Source organism: Mytilus galloprovincialis, chromosome 8 (assembly GCF_965363235.1).
Source record: "Mytilus galloprovincialis chromosome 8, xbMytGall1.hap1.1, whole genome shotgun sequence".
Lineage (NCBI taxonomy): Eukaryota > Metazoa > Mollusca > Bivalvia > Mytilida > Mytilidae > Mytilus > Mytilus galloprovincialis.
The window spans coordinates 18,647,566-18,674,841 of NC_134845.1; the positions used below are offsets into that span (position 1 = coordinate 18,647,566).

The following is a 27,276-nucleotide window of genomic DNA, read 5'->3' on the forward strand; positions in this document are numbered from 1 at the left end:
GGTTAACTATTTCATAATCAAAGAAATCCCATTTATGATGTGATGATACTTTAATTTTAGGACACACAACAACAAAAAATGTAACTTAGGTATTTAGATACTGAAACTGCATATAAGTAACCATATTTTTTTTCAAAATATAACTTTTAGCAATCAGTTATTCCTTTATCCATTCCCATTTAAAACTAAATCCATAGGAAAACAATGAAATATGGTCTAGTAAGTGACCACAGTTTTGTAGCATGAATCAGCTAAAGGTCCTGACACACAACTGTAGAGAAGAATGAGCTCATGGACACTGAGAAAACTCAAAGCCATTTAAATTAAATGAGGTGAATTGGAAAATGTCATAAACATATATTATATGAATAAACTACACAAAAACTCCACACAAAATATACAAAAGCAATGATTTTAAGAAAATATATATTATTAACATACTGTCTTAGGATAAGAAATGTATGGTAATACAATGTTACACATTTCACTAATGCCAGTATGGTTCACATAATGCCCAGATGATGGGTTTTTCGGCATGTGGTATAACAGAGGTTGGTATATTAACATGTGGTATATCAGCTTGTCTGATTTCACTTCTGTTGAAGCCGCACAAATTGTTAGTTAATGTGAGTGTTCATTATTTAAGATACAGAAAAACAGTACATTGCAATCTTTTATCAAAATGTTGTGATTTATAATAAACAAAAATTTGTATTTATAACATGCAATATCAATATTTATTTTTTACACTCTGAACCTTCTGAAACTCAAATCAAATGTGTTGATATGAATTAAATTGACCCAATAAATAAACAATGATAATTGGTCATAAATAAAGAACAAATTGAATACATAAATAAATAAATAATGAAAAAATTGTTTAACTGAATCATAAGTGCCATACAAATAGACACATTGAAATCATGCATATAGCTAAATATTGAAACTATTCAGTAATGCTTCAAAAATATGCATACAAATTACTTCACTAGAGAACTTCATAACCTTTACTGACCATCACATATATATCATAAGCATATCAGAAACTGTTGAACAGTCAGAGATATAACTCTATAGGGTTATTACAGAAAATAACTAGCTTGTGTTATTATAGATATTTTCATGAGTTGTGTACTCTTTAATCCTTAAATTTACAAATCTGTAATAACATATGTTTGTTATTTGTAAAATAAATCAAAATTATTTTACTTTATAGTATGCTGTAGGGAACTCTTGAGACTTTGCACAGAAACTATTTTTTTAAAATTAAATTAATACATTTTTGATTAACCATGGTAAATCAATGAGACAAGGCTTTTAAGTGATTAACTTAGCTGTAATAACAAGGCTTAGTTATTAAAGAAATGAAACTTATTATATGAGCCACTTGGGAATTACTTGGAAGCTTGCACAGAACCTCATTACATGCTCTGGTCATTAATTCTTACAATAAATAAAAATACATTGTAATAAAGCATGAAGTATGGAGTGATATAAAGAAGCTGTGATAACACCCTTTAGTTATTACAGACATATTTTTTCTGTAATAACATAGGTGTACTATGCAAAATTGGCAAACTATGAACTGTTATATCTTTCTATAGTTAAGTATACAAAAAGGCAATAGTAATAGCAATAGAACTTTGTAAACATTTTAACTAAACTATTTATGTATAGTGTCCCTTTGAAACATGTAACATATACATATATATGTTATCACAGTTCTTTGATTTTTTAGTCCACAATAACAAATGTATGTTTTTTTTTTCTGTAATAACCCTATAGAGTTATATCCCTGACTGTTGAACACTACTGCTTTCATACACACTATATTGACAGACATCAATTTAAAGTTGGGTGTAAGATGATTATTACTATATTCATTTGATATTCATTGGAATATTTAAAAATGCACCAATTACCATTTACAATAATATATTTGTTCATGGCTGACAAATGATGAAAGACATGTGATATGAATATTCATGAGCTTCATTTCTTGGTACATCCATGCCAGTCTAATCCACCACAAGCAGCTGATATAATGAAATACAAAATGACCTGAAAAAAGAAAGAATATTAACCTTTTAATGAATGCCACATAATGAATCTACAGTGATAATGTTTTAGCTCCATCTTATACAAAACAAGAATGCATCCATTGGCGTGCTAAGCATACCTCCACTCATAATTTAAAGTATAAGAAAACAGAAAGTATATATATAACTGAATGGTCTAAAACAAGCTCATGGTTTCATTGTCAAGCTGCAGACAAAATATGAAGTCATTCTATTCACTAGCTGCTGAAAAAAGTGTAATGAAAATATTTGATAGACAGATGGAACGAATAGACTAATTGATTGCAAAAACAACTTGATTGTAGAATAGAAGATGTAACGAGATGTTCATATTGATACACGTAATATCCATGTTTTCAGCCTTCTTTTTTCTTATTGAATAAGTGGGAACATAACAACTTTGTTGGAAAGGGATTAATATAAGTTGCAAAACTTGTTTCCCAATCCACTATAAATAAATATGTTAAAACTAAACAACTTTGTTTATGTATTGATTACAGACATTTCAATAAATGAACCATTTAGATTGCAACAAAATGCCAAAAAGGTGCATTTGGGTTTTCCCTGAAGATCTTAGAAATGAAAGACTATTTGAGCACTTTGTCACCGCTTACTTGTACTTTTGTATGCTATCCTTGTGAGAACTCTAATTGAATTATTGCATTCAATTTACATTCAGCCAATTAAATTCAACTTGGACATATGCAAATACATGCATATGTTAAAATATCTACGAAATGATATACATAGTCCTTCTCACAGATAATGACGTTTTTCTCTTTGGAAAATTACATTGGGATAGACTTTATCATTTTGAAAGGACTATTTGAAAGTACATTTTTTTTATTTCACAATAATTTATAACATATGTTTTACCATTGATCAAATGTCTTAATAAAAATACATGGAAACATTTCTAAAATTTACAATAATTTGAGTGATGTTTTTCTTTTTGGAAAATTACATTGAGATAGATTTTACAGATATCAAAACTCTCCTTTATCATTTTGATAGGACTATTTTAAAGTGCATTTTTTTTTATTTCACAATAATTTATAACATATGCTTTACCATTGTTTAAGGGTTTAAATAAAAATGCATGGACACATTTCTAAACTTTACAGTATTCAAAATGACATTAATTATCTACATATTACTTACAATAACAACAACTATAACAATAATGGTGATCTTGACATTCTTCCACCACATAGACCTAGCTAGTGTACGACTACTCTTCTTAAATGTTATTGACTACAAGTACAAGAAAAATAAATAAATATCTAATAGCAAAATAAAACAAGATGATGTTTATGTAAGACATAGATGGCTCATAAATATGCTTATTTACAAAATCCTTGTTTTTTCTAATATGGAAACTTTTGTATATAAAAAGATTCAAACCAATGTTTTAGATGAACTGGGGATTTATTTTACAAGTATAACTGCTTCAGAGCTGAAATTTAGAATATTTTTGATTCACTTCCTAACAAATATATGATTATCAAGAAAAAAAGAAAAAACTGAATCTTTTTCTACCATTATAAGTGTTTAGAATGATGCTTAGCATAAAACTTTACAAAATTGGTTAAATTGGTGGATATTTGGCATTTGAAACCTATGTACAAACTGATATTCACACATACCTAACATACATAAGGATCACTTAATAAATAAAAAGGATAATAGAAAGTAAAATATAATAAAATATATTGGATAATACAATAGATCACATCAACCATGCTGACATGATTGCTCCCCAAAAAAAATATACTTAAACTTAGACAAACCGCAACAATAAGCACATGGTCAAGATAGCCTGAATCAGCACAGGTACAAAATAGGTTGGAGTAAGACATGTAAGACTAGTTTTAAGTGCCAAAAAATCTACCATTTTGTCTATATAAATAGATAGCTAGACCAAATATCTTAAAGGTAAAACACACAATAAATAACCTACACATTGAATTTCAATTAATTTTGTTTACAACTTACATTAGCTTGAAGGTCTTCTGTTTTATCCACTAGAAGTTCTAATCTTTCGCCTCTGTCAGCTATTTGATCTGAAAACATGAAACACTTTTAATTACAGTAAATATAATACAGAAAACTTTAGATTATATACACATTGTGCAAATCCAAATATAATCTAAAAAGATGTGGTATGATTGTAAATCAGACAAGTCTCAACAAGAGACCAAATAACACAGAAATTAACAACTATTGGTCACTGTACGGCCTTCAACAATGAGCAAAGTAGACTTCATTCTTATTACATAAATTCTCATAGGAAATTAATAATTAGAAGAATAAGCATTAGATAAGATAAATGGGTGAAATTTGTAAACTAATTGGTTGTTTGTTAAACACATGTTTGATGTCACTTACAGCACAGTATGCTATATTGAAGTGACCACTTTTTATTGGTTGGAAAAACTTTGGTTCCTAATGAATAAATGAGAGAGTCACCAAGTCAGGACAATTTATTAAAACCCTTAACTGGCAGTGCTATTATACCTTTCCTAATGTAATATTTCTTCAAAATTAAATGTTTTAAAATTCCAAGATATTGAATCAAAATATCCTATTTACCTATATTTCTGACCATGATTCCTTTCAATTCATCCACTTGACTTTCCACTTTCTCTATATTATCTTTTTCTTTGTGTTCTGTCAGTGATCTCTGAAAAGAAAACACAAACATTTTATATTTAATCTTTTGCAAAATAACATTAAGATAAGTCTATGGGAACCACAATCAAAATATCAAAGGGGAACATTTTCTTTGCCGAATATCAAAGATGTACTGGTTTGATAGGTCTTTTACAACCAAACATATTTGAGGTCATTAGCAAACAAACCTATTTAAGAAACTCCGTATTTTAAATAATTTGTTCACTGAATGGAAATTTGAATTTGTGTAATTTGCAATTCATCATAGTGCAAAAATGAGAAATATGTCATTGTCAAAACTTAACTTTCATGATAAAAAACCCAACTTGGTCAAGGTTAATTTCAAAACCTTTATTTGTTCTGTTTCCCAACAATATTTATAAATTGTTTAACTAGGAAGCCAAAGTAGTAAGAATGGACAAAAGAACAAGAGGCTCTCAAGAGCCTGAATCGCTCACCTTAATTTTTTTGGTTAAATCTCTCATCAATGATTATTTTGGCTTTTCAATTTATTTAAATGTTCTTTGAATCGTCTTATTTTCTTCAAAAGCAAAAAAAAAACATTTTCTCCTATGTTCTATTTTAGCCATAGGAGCTATGTTTCTGACATACAAGGAAATGAAATATAAAATTTATACTAGATACTCTGAAACTCATTTAGCCTAAGTTTGGCTGAAATTGATACAGCAGTTTCAAAGGAGAAGATTTTTTAAAGTAAGTCAACATGATGAACAAATTGTGAAAAAGTCTTTAAAGGGCAATAACTCCTTAAGGGGTCAATTGACAATTTTGGTCAAATTGACTTATTTGTAGATCTTACTTTGCTTAACATTTTTGCTATTAACAGTTTATCTGTATCTATAATAATATTCAAAATAATAACCAAAAACTGCAAAATTTCTTTAAAATCATCAATTCAGGGGCATTATACCTGAAAAACCAGTTACCCAATTCGGCTGAAAATTTCAGGACAGGTAGACCTTGACCTAATAAATACTTTAAAGGGAAACTTCGCAAAAAAATCAAAAATTGATATTATGTTCATTCTGTATAAAAATGTTCAAATTCATAGATATTGAAGTTTTATTCCGCTAGATAAGCGATCACCATCGATTTTAAATTTAGAGTATCAATTCTCCGAGATCCGCCATCTTGTCTTCTTTCCCGATGAATAAAAACGATATGTCTATAAACCACAAAGAAACAAAACTACAGTAACCGATGTAGTCGTAATTGCGTGTCGATATCTTGTCAATCGTACGGTTGTTTAATACGACTAACTAACTTGATACGGAAAATATTCTACTTTTTTTAAATTACCATGGTCTGTTGTTTTTAAACTGTTGATATTGGAATTAGGTGAAAAGTCAAAGTTGAAATCATAAATAAGTGTTCCGTGAAAATTGTTTTCGAAAATCTAATTTGTTCATAATTCTTTAAAGTAATAAACTTTTTTCAAATATATTTTGATCTTCCCTTATCTGATCACCAGCATGGCTAAAGGTATTACTTCCAAAGGTATTGTGAGGGGTGTGAGGTGACACGTCCAGGTATTCAAGCGATTTCCTGTCGGGCTTGCAAGTTCATGCATCGTTTCACTTCTGCAGGTATTGATCAGTGTACACGGCTGATAACTTATAACTTATAACTTTCCATTTTGAACTATCAGATGTATAATATACAACTCTGTCTTACTTGTCATTACTAAACTCATACGCTTGTTTATAAATAACATTTCTGGTGTAAAGAATATAATTCATAATATATAAATAATACCCAAAAAATAAGATTTGATGAAATTAAAATCTATTTAAATATTTTTTCCAAGGGTGAATTTGGGAAAATGTAATATATAGTCATTGTCAATAGTGAAGGACAGATTGGAACAGACCAGAAATATTGATTTAAAAAATGTACGCACTTGCCGACGATTCGTTTATACGACTGGATATAAAGTTACGGAACTATAGCGCAATTTAAAATATATACGTGTATACATTCAACATAAGAAAAAAACATATATTTTGAATAAATAGGGGTAAAAGTGTTGTAAATAGACTAGCCAACGTATGCCAACAGTATGTAATCATCGAATGTCGATAGACTACAGTTGTATACCAAAAGAAGAAGAGAACCAATTTGATTTAAATACAGGTCGATGTATAACTTTTGCTTTGGTTCATTGAAGCTGTGGACCTAGGAAAATCACAGATTTATATTTCAATAAGATTGTTCTCAAACAAAGGAAGGAATTCGTCATCACAATTGTTATATATGCCACTGGACGAACACTAATTATCCCCAGGGGATGTGAATATTTTGCTGGGAAACTTTTGAGTATCAAAGTTTCAAATTAATTTCGGGATTTATTTTCTTTCTTGGTATTCAATAACCGAAAAAAGAATAAATTACTTGTTCGCTAAATAGGGATATTCTTGTCAGATAAAAGAATTTTAGTTATATTTAAAAAATAGGGAAATATGACATTAAATTGGTTCTGTCTTTTTTTAAACATCGTTAAAACGATGTGTGTCTAAGGTGAACGCCACAAGAACCCTGTAATACTAGTACGAGAGTATAGCATGTAAACATTCCTTCTCAATAATATGGTTGTATTGGAAAACTTTTCATACAGATTGACAACTCATTGTCCGATATGCATGTAATATTTGCCACATGACGCCCATAGTTCTTTCTACCATCATCACCTTATTCCTTGATATTGCTGTAAACATCGATGGTTCACACCCAAACAAAATGGAAGTAATGAACCTTCAGAGCTTCTCCTTGTTATACACTTGTGAAATATATAGACGAAATTTCTGTATTGAAATGAATCTACATCTCACAAACAGGATTTTCAAATAACGATTTTGAGTAATCACCTTACAAACCAATATAAACGTATGGCAAGATATAACCATGAAGGAATTTAGTTTTTGTCAGAACTCATCACTATATCATAAACGTATACGTATATATATGCATACAGTTTCAAATATCAAGAACAAGCGTTCGATGTCGATAGTCTGTTCTCTAACTGTTCAGAGTTAGACATGTCACTTGTTCATTCTTGGAAGCCTTCATATTCCCCGTCTAACGATGGGAACTCTTTCTGATTGTGTTGACTATAAATGCTTGTATGGTAATTCTGTCGTTTATCTGTACAAGCGGTTGCATTTCCTCTCCTTTCCCAACAAACAAACGAACGAAACGCAACTAGTCTGATTTCTCTGGAGCTCATCCTCAATGGCTCTTATACGTCAGGAAACTTACATGTATACTAATAATGATTGTTTCATGAACAACGATGTATGAACGAACTATTATAAATTCGTCAATATCTGTAATGCATGACTAAAGTATAACTTTTATTACAACTACTGTATTACTTATTTGGATTAATGACGGCTATCATGTTCAACATTGCACAACTATTATCATAGAATTTTAAAAAAAATCCTCAAAAATCCTCAAAAGATATAATGCCTTAGCTTAGATAATTAGTATTCTTTTCACAAAAAGTTCGTGTAAATGATTGTCAAATGAATTTAATTATGTAAGAATAAAATGTTAAAAAGAAACTAAAAAAAAATTATGCATGTTGTATGTTGTATTTTTTTGTCAATTAAAAACTTTAAAATTGCAATAGTTTTATTAGCATTTAAACACAGCCAGATTTGACTACAAGTTAAGAAATTCCGGTAAAGTCAATGATATCAAACAGATATCAAATTGGGTAATATTGCATTTAGTTTTTATTAAAGATTAAAACTACTATTTTTTGCTTCATATTTGAATCTTTACGCCAATTGCCGCTAAGAAAGTAATCAAAAATTGTTTCCTTTTATTTTTATACACTTTCGGAATTACGAATCTGAATTTTATTTTCAATTAATTTACACAATTTAATTATTGTATCTTTATTCTCATCGTGTATTTAATCTTAGTGTATTAACATCATGACAGCATATACTCTAATCCTTTCTATTTATCCTTTCCAAATAACAACATTTATACCTGTGTACGCTTGAACTCACACCTGCGGCTAAATAGCTACAAGGTAAACGAATTGACCTCAAGCCGAGAAATATACAGTGACCTTTACAAAATAATATACACACTCTGCTCACACATTTGTTGCATTGAAATGATTATCAAAACAATAACGGTAAATAGAACTGAAATATTTTCAGTTCAATATCAGTAAAAATGTTCAATAAATATTTTATGAAAAAAATCTCAACAATAATTAATTAAATTTATTCAAAAACATTTACTAGAGATAATTTTATAGGAGTTTAATTCAATCAATACAAAACGGTATATATATGCATATTCACTTTCGTTCATTCTTATATTGTGGTTTATAACTTCGACCATTCGTCAGCTGTGCGCTTTTAATTACGTATATTGTCGATAAGCTATAAGAGTTAAACAGATTTTATTTTTTCCCAGAATTCAATAAATCGGGCTAATACGTCACGACCCACTCGAGAATTCAACCAAAAAAGTTACAAATACTTGATTTTCTCCGTTATTAGAAGGAATATAAATTTAAAACTTTGCAAATGTGTTTTTTATGTTAAGATGAACATAATTAGATGATAAGTAAAAAATCGCGGAATTTCCCTTTAACTTCTTGTCTTATTTGCTCTAAATGCTGGAGTTTTTGAGATATAAGCCAAAAACTGCATTTTACCCTGTGTTATATTTTTAGCCATGACGGCCATGTTTTTTGACGAAATAAAAAATAAAGCACAAACTTTATTTTATACACCCTACTGATCATTCATTTGAAGTTTGGTTGAATTTGGTTTATTAGTTTTAGAGGAGAAGATTTTTTAAAGTTAGCAAATATGATGAACAAATTGTGAAAAATTGTCATTAAAGGACAATAACCCCTTAAGGGGTCAATTGACAATTTTGGTCATATTAACTTATTTGTAGATCTTACTTTGCTGATCATTTTTGCTGTTTACAGTTTATCTTTATCTATAATAATATTCAAGATAATGACCAAAAACTGCAAAATTTCCTTAAAATTACCAATTAAGTGGCAGCAACCCAACAATGGTTTGTTTGATTCATCTGAAAATTTCAGGGCTGATAGATCTTGACCTAATGAACATTTTTACCCCGTGTCAGATTTGCTCTTAATGCTTTCGTTTTTGAGATATAAGCCAAAAACTACATTTGACCCCTATGTTCTATTTTAAGTAACGGCGGCCATGTTTTTTGACGGATCAAAAATCGAAGCACACACTTTGTGCAGGATAATCTAAGGAACAATCATGCTAAGTTTCATTCAAATCCATTCTGTAGTTTCAGAGGAGAAGATGTTTGAAAAATTGTTAACGACGACGACGACGACGACGACGGACGCCAAGTGATGAGAAAAGCTCACATGGCCTTTTAGGCCAGGTGAGCTAAAAACCTAACGTGTCCATTATTTTAGTGCCAGGGAATAAAAAGAACTGTCAAAATGTGGTACAAACATGATATTAATATATAAACTTCATCTATGCTTAGACCATACTTTGATCTAAACTGGTTGACTTTTACAACTTGTGACTGGGATGGAGAGTTGTCTAATCGGCACTCATACCACATCTTCTTATATCTACCTAAAGCTATCTGACTAACTACTTACCATTTGTGATGCTATCACCCTGGAGAACTCACTGTTCATGGAATATGGTAAAGCTGTTTGTGCCCTCACTCCATACTGAGTCTGAAATCTATAATAAAAGATATAAATTTCCTTTATTTTTAAGTTAGACTATTGAATTATGTATGTCAGTAGTCATAGTTATCAATTATTTTTTTGGAAATGGGACACACAGGATTTTGAAATTATTTTGTGTAGTGCTTTATAATAAGAATAAGAGAACAGTGTTCCAATATCAACTGCACAGCACATACAGATACTTATTCTATCCAAGGTACAAGGGCAATAACTAAAACAATTTATAGTTGTTCTTTAAAACTTCTATGAATACATTTGCATGGGGGAGAAAAAGTGTACACTGCTGAGGAAAATTATGCAAAAATTTAGTAGTTGCTGCTTGTTTTAAATTTTTCCATGGTGATGCTTTTATTGCTCATTGATGAAGGCCATATATATGTCTTGAATTAAAAAAGAATGGCATAATTAGTCGTTTTCAGTACAGAAGAGTCAGTTTTGATGTCTGACAGTCATAATTATTCCTTTTTTCCCAAAACCATAATTTTATGCATATAGTTTCTGGTAATGCTACTTTAAAACGAACAGTAACAAAAAATTACACATAACCCATATAAACATCTTCATATGAAAAATCTTGCAGCAATCATGAATGTGCATTTTCCATTTTGTTGCAAATTACTAGTGGCTTAATACATGCATGTGTCTACAGATGACTACCTTAAACATTTGCATTTATGATAAAAAAAGTAATGGAATAAACTTTCATTGGTTTTGGCAGTGCTCAATAATAGGGTTAACATTGCTTTTTGTTTTTCTTGGATAACATTTGTTTAATTTACAGTATGCTGTATTTTATATTAAAAAAAAATTCCGACACTGACTGCAACAAGTGTATTACAATATTTCTCCACTCGAGACAGTTAAATATTATTATTTAAAGCGTGAGGCTTGGCGAGCTCTTTAAATAACTAAAATTTAACTGTCGAGAGTAGAGAAATATCTTAATACATGAGTTATAGTGTCGAAATCTGTTTCTCTAATGATTTTTATCATTCTTTTTCAAAGATTTTCAGAAACTTGTGTTCTTTATATATATGCAACGTCATCAGGCATTGTCCCCTTTTTTCATGACGTCACAATAGGAAAATTCAGAAATAAACAAAACATTTAGACGTCATAATCAAAGTTCGACTAATCATTTGCTGAGAACAGATATTTTACTTCTGAGGAGAAATATTTTTCTTACACCGATCAAGAAATGTGAAAACAGCACAAAAATTAGAGAACCATTTTTCTTGTGTTTTGGCACTAGCCTGAACAAAATGCTTATACGTATTAATTACTGAAGTTTCAATTAATATAACAAACCTTCTCTTCACATCATTTAAAAACAGGAAAGCTTTCGATCTTTCAAAATCCTAAATTTGAGAAAAACAGAACAAATGTAACATTTTACTACCAATTGTTAAACATAATAATATAAATTTCTACAGGAATTTTAGGATCACTGCGGTTTGCACACAATATTTGACTAATTCACCTTTCATGTTGTGAAGGAGGTTGTTGGTTTAACCTGAGATTGGTCAAACTAGAGTTATTAAAACAGGAATTTACAGCTTCTCTGCTAACTCCTGGCATTAAGAAATAAGAGTCATGATTGGTTAGCTCAGAGGCATCATAATTATGTTAGGGTAGGCTTATTTGTCTTCCTGTCGACTGCTACCTGGTGAACTAGCACATAAGAAATGTGGCTCAACGTGTTGATCCACAGTCTAGTACAATGCAGGGTTAATATTCATATCACTTAAATATGTTCTAATCCTAAATATGCATTTAATTTTCCACTGGTTCTTAAGCAGCCGTCAATCATCATCAATAATCATCATAGTACCGCGGTAATGCAAATTTGTTGAATTCAAAATAAATTCAAAACTATTCTTGTATAAATATGCTCTTACAGAAAGTTACATTTTTATAACATTTAGTATTGATTAACATGCATGCAATTGTTAGTTTCTTGCATTAATTAGAATTGTTTAATAATTGTCATTTCTGGGCTATTTATACATGTACATGTAGCTGACTGTGGTATGGGCTTTGCTCATTGTTGAAGGCCATAATGTGACCTAAAGTCATGATACATGTAGTAGTAAATTTCTGTGTAATTTGGTCTCTTGTGGAAAGTTATCTCATTGGCAATCTACCATATCTTTTTATTTTCATATTTATGATAATCATTACATTAAAGAGGTCAGATTGCCTTTAAAATTTAAATGTCGAAACTATCCAAGAGAGTATTATATATCCTTATCTCTACCTGCTCAAGTATACATATTGTTTACCCACAATGCATTTCTATGTTATATACTTACATCATCTGTTATACATAGAAAGATTATTCTGTTTTCATTGATATAATGAAACAAGTAACTGAAAATAAATAAATGATGAAAAACTGAATTAGTTTGAATAGCAGTAGAAATCTGACATTGTCTGAAATATAAATTGCTTTGATGTGTTTCAATTTTTGATTTTGCCATTTGAATACAGACTTTCAGTTTTCAATTTTCCTCCAAGTTCAGTAATTTTGTGATTTTCACTTTTTTCTTTCTAACAACATCAGTCAGGTTTTATACTTATAAATGTAATATTCATGAAGAGATAATTAATAATAACTTGTGCAAGTATATTTGTAAATATTTTTTTTTTTTAAGTTTTAAGGTTTCAATAATCTCCCCATACATGTACATTGTACATGTACATATATATCATGTATATAATACAGTGCAATATTTTTCATTAAGCATTTTTTACATCCCCTGAAATTCTCAATGTTTTTTAAAGCATTTCCTTACTATTATATTTGTAAATATTTTTTTTTTTTAAAGTTTTAAGGTTTCAATAATCTCCCCATACATGTACATTGTACATGTACATATATATCATGTATATAATACAATGCAATATTTTTCATCAAGAATTTTTCACATCCCCTGAAATTCTCAATGTTTTTTTTAAGCATTTCCTTACTATTTCATATTAGAGTCTAGAACAGGGTTTCTTTATTTATTAGTTTAACATAGGTTTTCAGTAACTGCCAGAACTCTCAGTTGGTACTTGGCACCTTTTTGTATGTTTTTGTAAGGGTTGTTTGTGTGCTCCATGCCAACTGATGAGTCCAGACAGTTTTTCCAGATTTTAACGGATGTTGTGGTGTTACTCTGTAGTCTACTGTCTCAGGTAAAGCTTATTGGGAAGTTACATGTAAGTGTCCAAAACTTATTTTAACTGCCTGACTGCACAACATTCCTTACATGCTTGCCCAGAGCAAGGGCTCGCAATCAGGTGGTTGGTTGTCCTTGATATTTATTTTTCATTCGTTTTTCAGTATTAATCAAGCAGTTGGTTTTTCTATTTTGAATTGTTTCAAGTTTTGTTAACTTAGGGCATTTTTAGCTGACTTGCCATTTGCTTCAGAACCTTCTGTTTAGAATTTTCAGGGGAGTTCAGTATTTTTGTTATTTTACTTTTTACGTTGATGACAGTATGAGTTTTACTCATTGTTGAAGTCATTAGGTAACCTGTATTGTTCACATCTTCATCCTTTAGTCTTTTATGGATAGTTGTATCATTGGCAATTATAGCACATCTCCATATATTTGTAAAAGATCTTCAAAATATAATGAGTAAGATTTAATGAAGATAGTACTCGTCATGACTGATTCAATGCAAAAACATGCAATAATCAAAACATAAAATAAATGTATGGTTAGAACAGTCAGAGATATTGTTAATGTTATTACATGTACATTTTGTACATGTACATGTACTTACCTTCCATGAGAGTAGGTAAGTTTAGAATCGCCAGGCGATATTTTTGAAAGAATCTGCTCTGTAACTTCAGTAAAATTTCCAGCACAACTGGCATATTTTGCTAAAACAGTTGTTCCTCTAGACACAACACAAAACAAAATGGGCATCTTGTCTAAATACAGTTGTTTCAGTACTATACAAAAAATTTAGTCTTTCTGTTCTTCTATACAGAGGAAGGAATAGTCTTCCTGTTCTTCTATACAGAGGAAGGAATAGTCTTTCTGTTCTTCTATACAGAGGAAGGAATAGTCTTCCTGTTCTTCTATACAGAGGAAGGAATAGTCTTCCTGTTCTTCAATTCAGATGAATGAATGGCCTAGATACATCTTCCCTTGTATGCATGTATGTAGAACTACAATATAATTGTATATAATTTTAATACATTACACATTAAATTATCTGTTTAATTCTGCACTTTTATCATATAAGAATACAATCAATGCAAAATTCTGAATGTAATTTAATATTTATCATGTTTAAATATAATTATGTCTGAGGAAGTTTCCCTGGACCAAATTATATACATGGAAATGAGATGTATCAATCAATGATTGACATCATTTAGGGTACCACTTTATCTGACTTAATCATAAACAAATTACAGAAGCTATAGGAAACAGCATACATGTCTTAATTTAAAATTTCAAATTGAACTTGAGTAAAAGGATGCCTATAAAAAGAATTTCATTTAGGTTTTCGTCATTGTGTCAAGTATAACAAATATAAAATTGAAGAAAGATGCAAAATTAAAGTACAAATGTATGCTACAGAGAGTCAGAGATATAACTCTATAGGGTTATTACAGAAAATAAAATGCATGTGTTATTACAGATACTTTCATGAGTTGTCTACTCTTTATTCCTTAAATTTTCTAATTCTGTACATGTACAATGTAATAACGCATGTTTGTTACATTTTTTCTATTTGTTAAATATTTTAATTTATAATGGACTCTAGGGAACTCTTGAGACTGCGCAGAAACTAAATGCATAGCCTTGATAACTAATTTTTAATTAAATATATACATTTTTGATTAACCATGTATGGTAAATCAATGAGACAAGGCTTTTAAGGGATAAACTAAGCTAGGATAACAAGGCTTAATTATTAAAGGAATGTACATTTTTTTGTTTGTACATGTAACATTTCATATGAGACCTTTGGGAATTACTGGGAAGATTGCTCAGAATCTCATTAAATGCTCTGATAATTATTTCTTACAATAAGTTAAAATAAATTGTAATTAAGCATGATGTATGTCTGAGCAAATGCTTTGAAGTGATATAGAGAAGCTGTGATAGCACCCGTTAATTTTTACAGGCATATTTTTTCTGTAACATGTGTAATAACATCATGAACATACAATGTAGGTGTATTATGCAAATTTGGAAAACTATGAAGTGTTATATCTTTCTATAGTTAAGTATACATAAAGACGATAGTAATATCAATAGAACTTGTATACATTTTAATTAAAATAATGATGTATATTGTCCCTTTGAAACATGTAACATACATATATGTTATCACAGTTCTTTGATTTTTTAGTCCACAATAACAAATTTATGTTATTTTTCTGTAACAACTCTATAGAGTTATATCCTTAGTGTTGTACATGTACAACATGTATATAATGGTTTTTAAGCACTCATAGTTTGTGTACATCTACATGTACATGTAGTTGTATTAGATCTACACAATGTACTCAAGGTAAGGATCACAATAATCATATTGTACACAGTGGCTCATCCAGAGGGGGATTCCGGGGGTTGAAACCCCACCTTTTTTCTTGATGATCAATGCATTTAAACAGGGTCATATAGTTGGACCCCCCCCTTTTTTTTTTTTATCCTGGGTTGGTTTAGAAAAAGGGCTTGATGCTGCCTGGTTCATTCTATCAGCATGATTAGTTTCCAAAAATAATGATACGACTTTTTAATAAAACATGTAAAAGTTGACAGTGATATAAACATAATTATAATATCAGAATATTTTATTCTTTTTCTAAAAATCACAGATGCATGTACCATGTTGAGTCTTTGTCGAATAAGGGTTGTCGTTGCTTCTTTCTGCTTGTTGCTCATAAGTTAAGATAGACGATACATGTATTTCTACAAAGACATAATACTGTCATGACTGTAAATTTAGAAATTATTGCGAGGTTTTTATCATTGCGAAAAACAGTCAGGGGACTTACTTAAATAAGTGATTTTCTAAATCACTGATTTAAGTTACATTATTTCCATAAAGGTTGGAAGTTAGAGTTGTCTTTCTTTAATAATCACCTATTTAAGTAGTACAAATTAATTACTAGAAGAAGTGATTTAATTTTATTGTAGCTTTAAATATAGAATACTAATGATCCAGGGACTAATTATGTTTCTAAACTTATCATAACCAACATCTGTGTTGTCTAAGGATGACCAGGTCATTTCAGGTGATGACCTTGTACTGAATCTAGGATAATGACATAAAAATCACTTGTTTAAGTATGACCTCAATTTCCTTCCCAAAAACATTTGAAAAATCACTTCTTAAAGTATCATTCTTTTAATAATCCCTACTAATTTCAACACCCCTGAACAGTGAGATTTTTATCGCGAACAGTAGAATTTTATTACATAATCTGAAAGATGAAACATTGAACTTCACAGGAAAAATACTCCCACTGCTGGGAAAAGTCTTTTAAGAAAGTATCAGTTCATTATGTAAAGCCATTATTATAGCATTTTTTCAACTAAAATAGAATTTTCAGCTACATGTAAATGATAGCATCAAAGGTAGAAACCTTTCTACTTAAAAGAAGCTAAAAGTTTATTTTTTTTAAATTTTACTAATTAAAAAAATTATTATTTAACCCTATGTGTTTAAAATTTGGAAAAAAATACAAAATTCCAATTTGTGACAAAACCACGATTTTGCTACTCAAATAAGTGATTTAAAAATCACCTATTTCAGTAAGTCCCCTGACTGAAAAAAGCCACAGAGTTATTAACGCAATAATTTAAAATATATAGAAATATTTTGTCCTAATTAAACAGAAGTTTTCTCAAAAGCGTAAAAAATAAAATCACATTTTAGTCTAAATGGAAAAAATCACAATAATAAATGCACACAATAATTTCTAAATTAACAGTAATGTATTTGATTGTCTTGAAGTTTGTTTTGGTTTTGAAATCAAACAAGCTGACCGAAGCCATAAACAACATGCTATAAAAAAATTCATCAAATTCTAATTCAACCATGATATATTGAAAATGAGTTAAACTGTATGTAATAACCAAGAAAATAGGATACAACATACAAAATGTATACACCTTATCGCTTATCCTGGCTGACTCGAGAATCTGTGCCGCTTGAACTATTGACGTCATACATACAACAATCACTTTTCCACTGTGGCGTCAGATATTATGTATTATGACTTCAAAATTTTACGAGAACCTGTGTGATGTCCACTAATGGCAGACAAATAGCGATAAGGTGTATTTTCTAAGAGGGGAAAATGTTGCAATTTAGTATATGAATATTTTGATATTTGCAGCCATGTCAGCCATTATGATGAAATACAAAATGTGTTATCTTACTTATTTTGGTTGATTGTTACACGATATCGGGTATAATGCCAATAAATGAGGATAGTACCCTTTATGAGGATCTTCACCAACCTGTCAAAATGTGTCATGTGATTATTACTCATTCCCTCATTAGTTTCTTTCATTTACAAAAAACTTAGTTCTTAAAGAAGAACACTATCATATTTTTGCAATATCTATAAAATTTCAATATATTGTGTTACCCTATGTGCGTTTGAGGCAAATTTTGACAGAAATCTGACTGAAAATCTTTTTGTTTTGGTTAACCCACTTCCGGTTTATTCAAATTTTTAATTTACGAGGCCAAGTTCCGTTCATATTCCGGATTTTGAACCTCAGCATTAATTTCATAATATTTGCCTTTATTTTTCTATTTTTACATATTCTGACAGAAGTCATGTCTGGCAATCGTTTGATTAGAGTAAATCATAGATAACCACACACAATCGACCCAAAATATAATCAAACTTCTACCGAGCAAGCGGCAAGGATTTCACAGTAAACTGTAATTAAAGTACCACAGGCCGCAGAGCTCCGACATAACTTACGACTTTAGATTGTTATTCAAAATTTTTATGCATATCTCAGACTTTAATTCCAGTTCACTACCGTCAGACAAAGATTATATGAATCCGAATTTTCTCCACTGCATGGAGAAAACTGAGTATAAACCGGCTAACTACAGTGGCGGATCCAGAAATGGGGGCCCACTGACTGACCTAAGAGGGGGCCCGCTCCAGTCACGCTTCAGTGATTCCCTATATAAGCAACCAGATTTTTTCCCAAAAAGGGGGGCCCGGGCCCCCTGCCCCCCCTAAATCCGCCTCTGAACTAACTTATTTCATTCAGTGTAAAATTTAAAAAGATCATCGCTGAATTACATGACAGCACAGAAAAAAAACCTAGTCCGAGATTACTCTGACGTCCAACGGCTATTTTGACAGACAAGCTGGGACCGCAGCTTGTCTGGCAAAACAGCCGTTGGACGTCAGAGTAATCTCGGACTAAAACAAAAACCCACAAAACAACACATAAAGAGACAGCAATTGTGACACTTATAACACACAATAGACCGTTATCAATATATATTATGCACTAATTCCAACTGATGAATTTCTAATAAAAATAAATTTGTCTACATATAAAAGAAATCTGTTGACATGGTTGAGTACATTAGTCTTTACAATGTCATCATTAAACCTTTCCCTCTTCTCTTGATAAAGGTTACATTCACATATAAAATGAAACTCGTCTTCAAATTTGTTATTAAGACAATGTTTACATATCCTTTGATCCAAAGGCGTATTATTATATATATCTGCCTTTTTCGATCTGTAAATTGTTTGAATTCTTTATTTACATAACTGTCTAATATATATTTTTGAGATATTCAACTTTGTATAAGTCTTAGGCTTATATTCCTTTTTTTAACTTGTTAGTAATAGGTGCGTAATTTGTTTTGGTTTTCACCTGAAAAACATTAAAATTTTGTTTTCGATATCTTCCTTGTAATCTCTATTTCACTGCAGATATGAGTTTTCCTTCTGACAGAGTTCTTTTATTGTTCCAGACATGGTCAAAACCAATGAATTTTAGAAACTGAAAAAATGTGTTTATTGAAGGTACATGGAAAGGTACAATCAACATCTTTGATTGACTTATATGCTAATTTAGAAAAATTCAAAAGAGGGTCTTTATACAAATATAGCCAATATTTAAGAGACAGCAGAATAACAAATACAGAGATTGGATAACGACCAAATTCTGCCATACTGGCAATATTAGAAGCATATTTAGTGGCACCAAGTACAATATCGAATGTGATCCTTAAAGTTTTCAGGTGCAAAATTAAAAAAAAAGTTTTTTTCTAAATCATCATTTGAACCTGGTGATAATCTTTTTCCCGGATTAAGAATGTACAGACCCCACAATTCACTTCCATAAAGAAGGACTGGTTTAATACAGGAGTCAAAAAGTTTTAGGAGGAAAGGTGTATTATTATGTGTAAAATGACCTTTTATCATGAAAATTACCAGAAAAAGTAAAATCACAAAAATACTGAACTCAGAGGAAATCCAATCGGAAAGTCCATAATCACATGGCAAAATCAAATGACAAAACACATAAAAAACGAATGGACAAGAACTGTCATATTCCTGACTTGGTACAGGCATTTTCAAATGTAGAAAATGGTGGATTAAAACTGGTTTTAAAGCGCTATAAACCTCTCACTTTGTTGACAGTCTCATCAAATTCCGTTATATTTACAATAATGCGTGAACTAAACAGACATATATATATATATAATAAATAAAATAGTCAAAATATGGGTACAGCAGTCATCATCGTGTAACAATATTAAAAGGAACAATTTATAAACAGAACACAAAAAACATCTATCTACAAACAAATTCATTGATTCCCGTGTCTGATGTCAGAATTTTTTTTTCATCAAATTGGGAATCAGAATATTTTTTTAGGAAAAACAAGAATGTGTCCCAAGTACACGGATGCCCCACTCGCACTATCATTTTCTATGTTCAGTGGACCGTGAAAGATCATATCATAGGGAACATGTGTACTAAGTTTCAAGTTGATTAGACTTCAACTTCTTCATAAACTACCTTGAACAAAAACTTTAACCTGAAGCGAACGGACGCACATACGGACGAACGGAGGCACAGACCAGAAAACATAATGCCCCTCTACTATCGGAGGTGGGGCATAAAAAGATACCCCTTTGAAGTTAAATGGTCATTCCCTTATAGCCCGCTGTTCGGTGTGAGCCAATCATTCGTGTTGAAGACCGTACTTTGACCTATAATTATTTGTGACTTGGATGCAGAGTTGTCTCATTGGTACTCATACCATATCTTCTCTGTTATATATTAAATCCTTGTATTACCAGAGCTCCTAAATTAATTTAGTTTTACAAAACACCATTTCATGAAGTAATTGACTTGAAACATGTTATATCTTAATAAAGACATACATTTATACATGTAGCAAATGAATGTAACAAGCAATAATTTTAGATGGCCATACACTGTTTTCTTAAATAAATGTAATACTTTTGAGTGAATTTGGTTTTTGATTGTTATTATTGCATAATCTTCAAATACATGTACGCAGCCTATCTGGAGCTCTGAAATTAATTTACAAGATATTTGAAAATGAATCCATGATCATGTCGACGTAGATATGTATATATGTGCCACACATAACAAAACAAAGTAGTTAATTAGCATGTGTATATTAACAGCTCACGCCAACGTGAATAATTTAAATTTCGTACCTTTACTCATATTTGGGCTTCCATTATAGCCCTTTAAACATTGCTTCGCATCTTGTATACTTCATGCTAATTGATGTCTATCAATTTCAACAGTTTTTAATTTGTTTCATTTAAAATCACTATTTCTTAGCAAAAATGTGGTATCTTTTATATCAAATCTTTTATTGTTTTTGAAACAATAATTAAAAAACCTATAAAAAACATAACTTTATTTTTTTCCCACTTGTGTAAAGAAATTTCTTATCAAAACTGATTTAATGTATTATATAAGTATTGAAATTGCTTATCAAACTGAAGTCACTCAAATTCTTAATGGTTACCAACTTCGTTTTTGGTCTATTTCCAATTTTGAGATAGAATACACATTATCGCTATTTAGTCCAATCCTGGAAAAACAGTCATTTACACAACTTCCTGTTTGGGTCATGCCGCCGAAAATAGGGGTCATTAGAAGAGAGCTGAGGGAGGAAAACTTTAGAAAGCGATCATCAAGAAATTAATAGAGTATGATCCACTTTTTTCGAAATTAAAATTGAAGTAAACAAGAATGTGTCCCCAGTACACGAATGCCCCGCTCGCACTATCATTTTCTATGTTCAGTGGACCGTGAAATTGGGGTAAACCCTCTAATTTGGCATTAAAATTAAAAAGATCATATCATAGGGAACATGTTTACTAAGTTTGAAGTCGGTTGAATCGGATTGGACTTCGACTTCATCAAAAACTACCTTGACCAAAAACTTTAACCTGAAGTGGGAAAGACGGACGAACGAACGGACGGACGGACGGACGAACGAACGGACGGACGGACGGACGAACGAACAAACGGACGAACGAACGGACGCACAGACCAGAAAACATAATGCCCCTCTACTATCGTAGGTGGGGCATAAAAAAAGTATTTACGGTAGTTTTAATAGGTCTCATTAAAAAGTATCATGCTTGGTGAATTGCCGGTTTAAACAGGATCCTGAGAGGCCGAGTTCACTTGAAACTCTCGAGTTAACTTTACTTACTCGGGTTTCAACAAAACGATTTAAGTTGAACCACTCGAGTTAACACCTCGTACCCTGGTTCCAACCCTAACCGAGTCAGGGTTAAACTCGAGAAACTCTTGAATGACGTCAAACCAATGAGAATATTTTATTTTGTTATGCTTGGTCGGGGCCTTACCCTAGAGTGACTTTTAGAGTTGTTCCGAATATCAACTCTAATGCGTTCACGTGATAATCTTTTAACTCTGAATTCGATTGAAGAGTTTCAAGTGAACTCGGCCAGATAGCTTCAACTGGATGAAAAAGTTGTGTAATTTTAGAACTTATCCGGAATGGAATAAATAGCGATTAGGTGTATTGAGCAGGGTGGATTCAGGATCCGAGGAAAAGATAGGGACGTAAATGTCAAAAATGATAAACATCTATCCTCTTGTCTTGTATTACACTTCACTCAAACGTAATTTGATTGGTCATCCAATCAATTTCGACAATGAATAGATCTGATCTTATCGGTTGTCTATGAACAAAGTGCAGTAGAATAGTTAGCCGAGAACCAGTGGAAGCAAAGCTAAGAAAATATTTTGACGATCATTCAACGTGCGCCTTATATACGTACGACACGTCCCTTGAATTTTGACACTGGTGAGTTTAGATGAAATAAAATGACAGCAGGACCATGTGCAGTAACAATTTAATAGTATGAGCAGGGAAAATCCAATACTTGCTGCTAAGCTGACAATAAAACGAAGAATTGATCTACACGACAGAGTGCTCTAAGCCAGTGTGAGGTCAGAATACACATGAATATTGAAATGCTAATACATTTGTAACCGGATTTTTGTGACAAAAATGTCGGTTATTGATTTGGGGATGTACGGCGGGCGGCAATCAAATGTTGTCCGTGCATTAACTCATGAACCGTTCAACCAAAGCTTTTCAAATTTTAATATGTTATTACTGACAACTATACGAAGGTCAAGTTCAATAATGGCGATTTTCACTTCTACCGTTCAGGAGTTATGGTTCTTGAAAGATTGAAAAATGGAGTTTCCAGTCGTGTCCGTGCATTTATGCATGAACTGTTCTACCAAAGCTTCAGAAATTTCAATATGCTGTTACTGATGACAAAATGGAGGTCAAGTTCAATAATGACGATTTTGACTTTTACCGTTCAGGAGTTATGGTTCTTGAAAGATTGAAAAATGGAGTTTCCAGTCGTGTCCGTCCATTTACGCATGAACTGTTCTACCAAAGCTTCCCAAATTTTAATATGTTGTTACTGATGACAGAACGGAGGTCAAGTTCTTTAATGACGATTTTGACTTTTACCGTTCAGGAGTTATGGTTCTTGAAAGATTGAAAAATGGAGTTTCCAGTCGTGTCCGTGCATTTATGCATGAACTGTTATACCAAAGCTTCCGAAATTTTAATATGCTGTTACTGATGACAAAATGGAGGTCAAGTTCAAAAATGACGATTTTGACTTTTACCGTTCAGGAGTTATGGTTCTTGAAAGATCGTAAAATGGCGTTTCCATTCACGTTGTTGCATTTACTCATGAACCATTCAACCAAAGCTTTTGAAATTTTAATATGTTGTTACTGATGACAAAATAGAGGTCAAGTTCAATAATGACGATTTTGACTTGTACCGTTCAGGAGTTATGGTTCTTGAAAGATCGTAAAATGGCGTTTCCATTCACGTTGTTGCATTTACTCATGAACCATTCAATCTAAGCTTTTCAAATTTTAATATGTTGATACTGATGACAAAATGGAGGTCAAATTTGATATTGACGATTTTCACTTTCATCATTCATCAGTAATGGTTCTTGTGATATTGCCAGGACACAAATAAATGTTAATAAATCCGGTTTGCTGTCGTTGTGACAGCCTCTTGTTTAGTGTAAAATTGAAGAAAGTTTCCGTATTCGCGTTGTATTGATGCCGCATTTTAAAACCAATCAATAAGATTGATTGATTGATGATCATTGTTAATTGCTTTACAACCAGTGGAAAATATTTCATGCCTATTCAGAACAACTAATAAAAAAAGAAACTGGGGTTTCAAACTTCTTACAAAGGTGACCTTCAGTTACATAATTTCGCCATTCTTTTTAAATCCCTTTTGTTCATTAAACCGCTACAAAGTTTCTATATATTTATATATCCTAAGCTTTCAAATATAAGCCTTGCATACTTGCGATAAATGTAAAGCGCGAAATTTATAAAGTATTATTTTTATAATCATAATTTTTCTCTTGCTAAAAACGTGTACTCGACTTTCTTTTTCGATAAAATATTAAAAAAATTCTGAAGAAATATAATTGATTTATCTTTTTGAAGCAACAATTTGCATTTTTGCACCCGGTGAAATTATTTTTTGAAAAAAATCCCTACTGATAAATATAGACACAAATTTCATCGAAATAAGAAATTCGAGAACACATTTGTAGGTTCAAATGTGTTTGAGTTGACTATTCTATTTTGAAAACGTATGAAAGAAAAACAAATGATGCATCATCCCGCTTCAGGTTCTATTATTTTTTGTTTTGTATATTTAAGCTGTAGACTGATACAATAACGTGGCCACTGCTGGTGGATGTTTCGTCCCCGAGGGTATCACCAGCCCAGTAGTCAGCATTTCAGTGTTGACATGAATATCAATTATGTGGTCATTTTTATAAATTTCCTGTAAGTGTTTACAAAACTTTGAATTTTTAGAAAAACTAAGGATTTTCTTATCCCAGGAATAGATTACCTTAGCCGTATTTTGCTCAACTTTTTGGAATTTTGGATCCTCAATGCTCTTCAACTTTGTATTTGTTTGACTTTACAACTATTTTGATATGAGCGTCACTGATGAGTCTTATGTAGACGAAACGCGCGTCTGGCGTACTAAATTATAATCCTGGTACTTTTTGATATCTATTGACAAGTCATAAAAGATGAAATATATGGTTCAAGTGAAATACCTTCATGATGAGTCATAACAACAGAGTTGGTGTGTTCAAATAGCAATTATTTACTAAAAGTACTTGACAAGAAATTTTCCTGATGAATCTTATAATTAAAAATGCATATATTATTTTCATAAACAAATAAATTTGTGTGTGTGTGTTATCTAGGGTAATAAGTCTTAAATCACTTTCGAAAATTCTCCCGACAACCGATCAGACGTATTGAGTTGAGCAAATGCATTAAAAACATTAAATGATTCTCAGTAGATTGTACACACATTTGTCTTTTAAAATCCAACCAGCGTAATTATAAGGATCGTTATGATACATGTACTATGTGGATATATAAGTTTCAGTGGCGGATCCAGAAAATTTCACAAGAAGGACACAATGACTGCCTAAGAGTCATACTTCAGTGATTCCATATATTCAACCATTTCCCCCCGCAAAAGGTGAACAAGGGGGTGGGGCTGACCCCTTTGACCCTCAAACCTTTTGCGGTTATCAAAAGCTACACTGACAGCGCGACATCACTACAATGACTTCCATTTTAATGGGGAAATAATTTTGACGAAGTAGAATCCTAACTTTTCACATGACTCGCATATTATTTTTTACGCTAATTTCTATGTTATATGGACGTGTATTTTACATTTAAAGCGATTTGATGTATCGGACTTTTCCTTTTCGGTAAGCATATTATCCATTTAATTCTAGGATATTTCCCCAAAAACTGTTGCCGGGGTCAGAGATGCGAGTTAAAGCTACAAAAAGAATGTTTATCTTTTTTTTTCGATGGAATTCATGTTTATGCATTTACATCCACCATAATCTACTACAGACACCACTACATGCATGTATTGTGTGGAAATTTGTCAATGATTTAAAAGCATACACAATTCTGAAAGTCCTACTGCAGTATAATTGTAGTTATAGACATGATAGACAATGATATTAGATGCAAAGACACCGAAATTATGTTTCAAGGGTAAACTTTCAAGGCCATAGAAACAGATGGAAACATGAACTTGATTCGAACTATTTTACGTTCTTTAATAAAGAGTTACAATTCTTTTGTTTAACTCTATTAATTTACTTGATATATCCAGGGCAGGGCCGTAACTAGGGTTCGAATTCAGGGGAGGCAGGGATTTGGGGCCGCTGATTGAGGCCCCATAGAGAGGGGGTCATTGGGGGGGGGGGGCGCAGCCCCCCGCCGATTTTTTCTCTCTCAGTAAAATGGCTAAAAATTACCCGTTTTCCTTCGATTTCCTTATTTAAAGAAACATCAGTATTGCTTGAACCTGGAAGCAGTTTTTATGCAAAAACAAGCTGAGATTGCTGTTCGGGTTGAGCCAAGGCTGCGTCTTGAAGGCCGTACTTCGACCTATAATTATTAGAATTAAATACATTGTAAACGCGGATTTTTTTCTCAATATGGCTCAAAATGACCCGTTTTCCTTCGATTTCCTTACTTTAAGAAACATCAGTATTTCTGGATCCTGGAAGCAATTTTTATGCAAACAATTATTATCTGTATTTAAAGATATGTTTGTTAGAAATCAAACTGGTAAGTTAAAAAAAACATATAAAGCAAGATCATAGAACGCAAGATATTTTTTTTATCGAGGACCTTGAATTTCAATATTGTTGAAAGCTGAACAGACATGAATAAAACTACAACCAGGGACTTTCAATACTAGTATATATACTTACCAGTATAGAAAGTCCCTGCTACAACGAATGGGAGTGTTTAACTACATGTACTAAGGCATTGACTATAATGTTCTCGTACGATCGGGAGACGCGGTTAAATAAATGACCCAACAGCTGATTCAGCCGGTAACGAATTTCCGATGTCATAAAAGATTCACAATACAAAGGGAACTTCCTCTGCTTAATTGAGCCCCTAAATAAATGTGAATAGTTAAGTTTTATTCAAAATTGTCGAAAGCAAAGTTTCATATGTGTTCTCGTACAAATACTGAATAATAAACTGGAAATCCGCTTGTATTATCGCTACACTCAAACTATGAACAAAGTGTAGTAGTCAGTCGAGAACCAGCTTAACTGAATAACAGACGGACGGCCACACGGAAAAAAAAAATAAAAAAATAC

At 31.5% G+C, this 27,276-nt stretch overlaps 1 protein-coding gene across 4 annotated transcripts; it reads right to left on the reverse strand.

The window, feature by feature from the left end:
• Positions 1-594: 594 nt before the first annotated feature.
• Positions 595-18,226, reverse strand: LOC143085241 (vesicle-associated membrane protein 7-like). 4 transcript variants are annotated; one of them, XM_076261480.1, is made up of 10 exons: positions 18,113-18,159; positions 16,341-16,424; positions 14,275-14,665; positions 12,813-12,870; positions 11,809-11,858; positions 10,405-10,492; positions 4,671-4,761; positions 4,074-4,141; positions 3,240-3,332; positions 595-2,061 (listed from the first exon to the last, which is right to left on the reverse strand). In XM_076261480.1, exons 3-10 carry the CDS (start codon positions 14,418-14,420, stop codon positions 1,993-1,995), a joined length of 663 nt encoding a protein of 220 aa, XP_076117595.1. In that variant the 5' UTR covers positions 14,421-14,665; positions 16,341-16,424; positions 18,113-18,159; the 3' UTR covers positions 595-1,992. The 4 variants fall into 4 exon arrangements, with proteins under 4 accessions (XP_076117595.1, XP_076117596.1, XP_076117592.1 ...); XM_076261481.1 differs by lacking the exon at positions 16,341-16,424 and having other exon boundaries at positions 18,152-18,226; XM_076261477.1 differs by lacking the exon at positions 16,341-16,424 and having other exon boundaries at positions 18,113-18,211.
• Between the last annotated feature and the right edge of the window lie 9,050 nt (positions 18,227-27,276).

Coding starts and splice junctions, on each gene's coding strand:
- LOC143085241 (XM_076261481.1), bottom strand. CDS start 14,420: ATGCCCATTTTGTTTTGTGTTGTGTCTAGAGGAACAACTGTTTTAGCA. Junction 12,871..14,274: donor CTTACCTACTCTCATGGAAG/GTAAGTACATGT, acceptor ATTTATTTTCAG/TTACTTGTTTCATTATATCA. Junction 3,333..4,073: donor CAGAAGACCTTCAAGCTAAT/GTAAGTTGTAAA, acceptor TTGTACTTGTAG/TCAATAACATTTAAGAAGAG.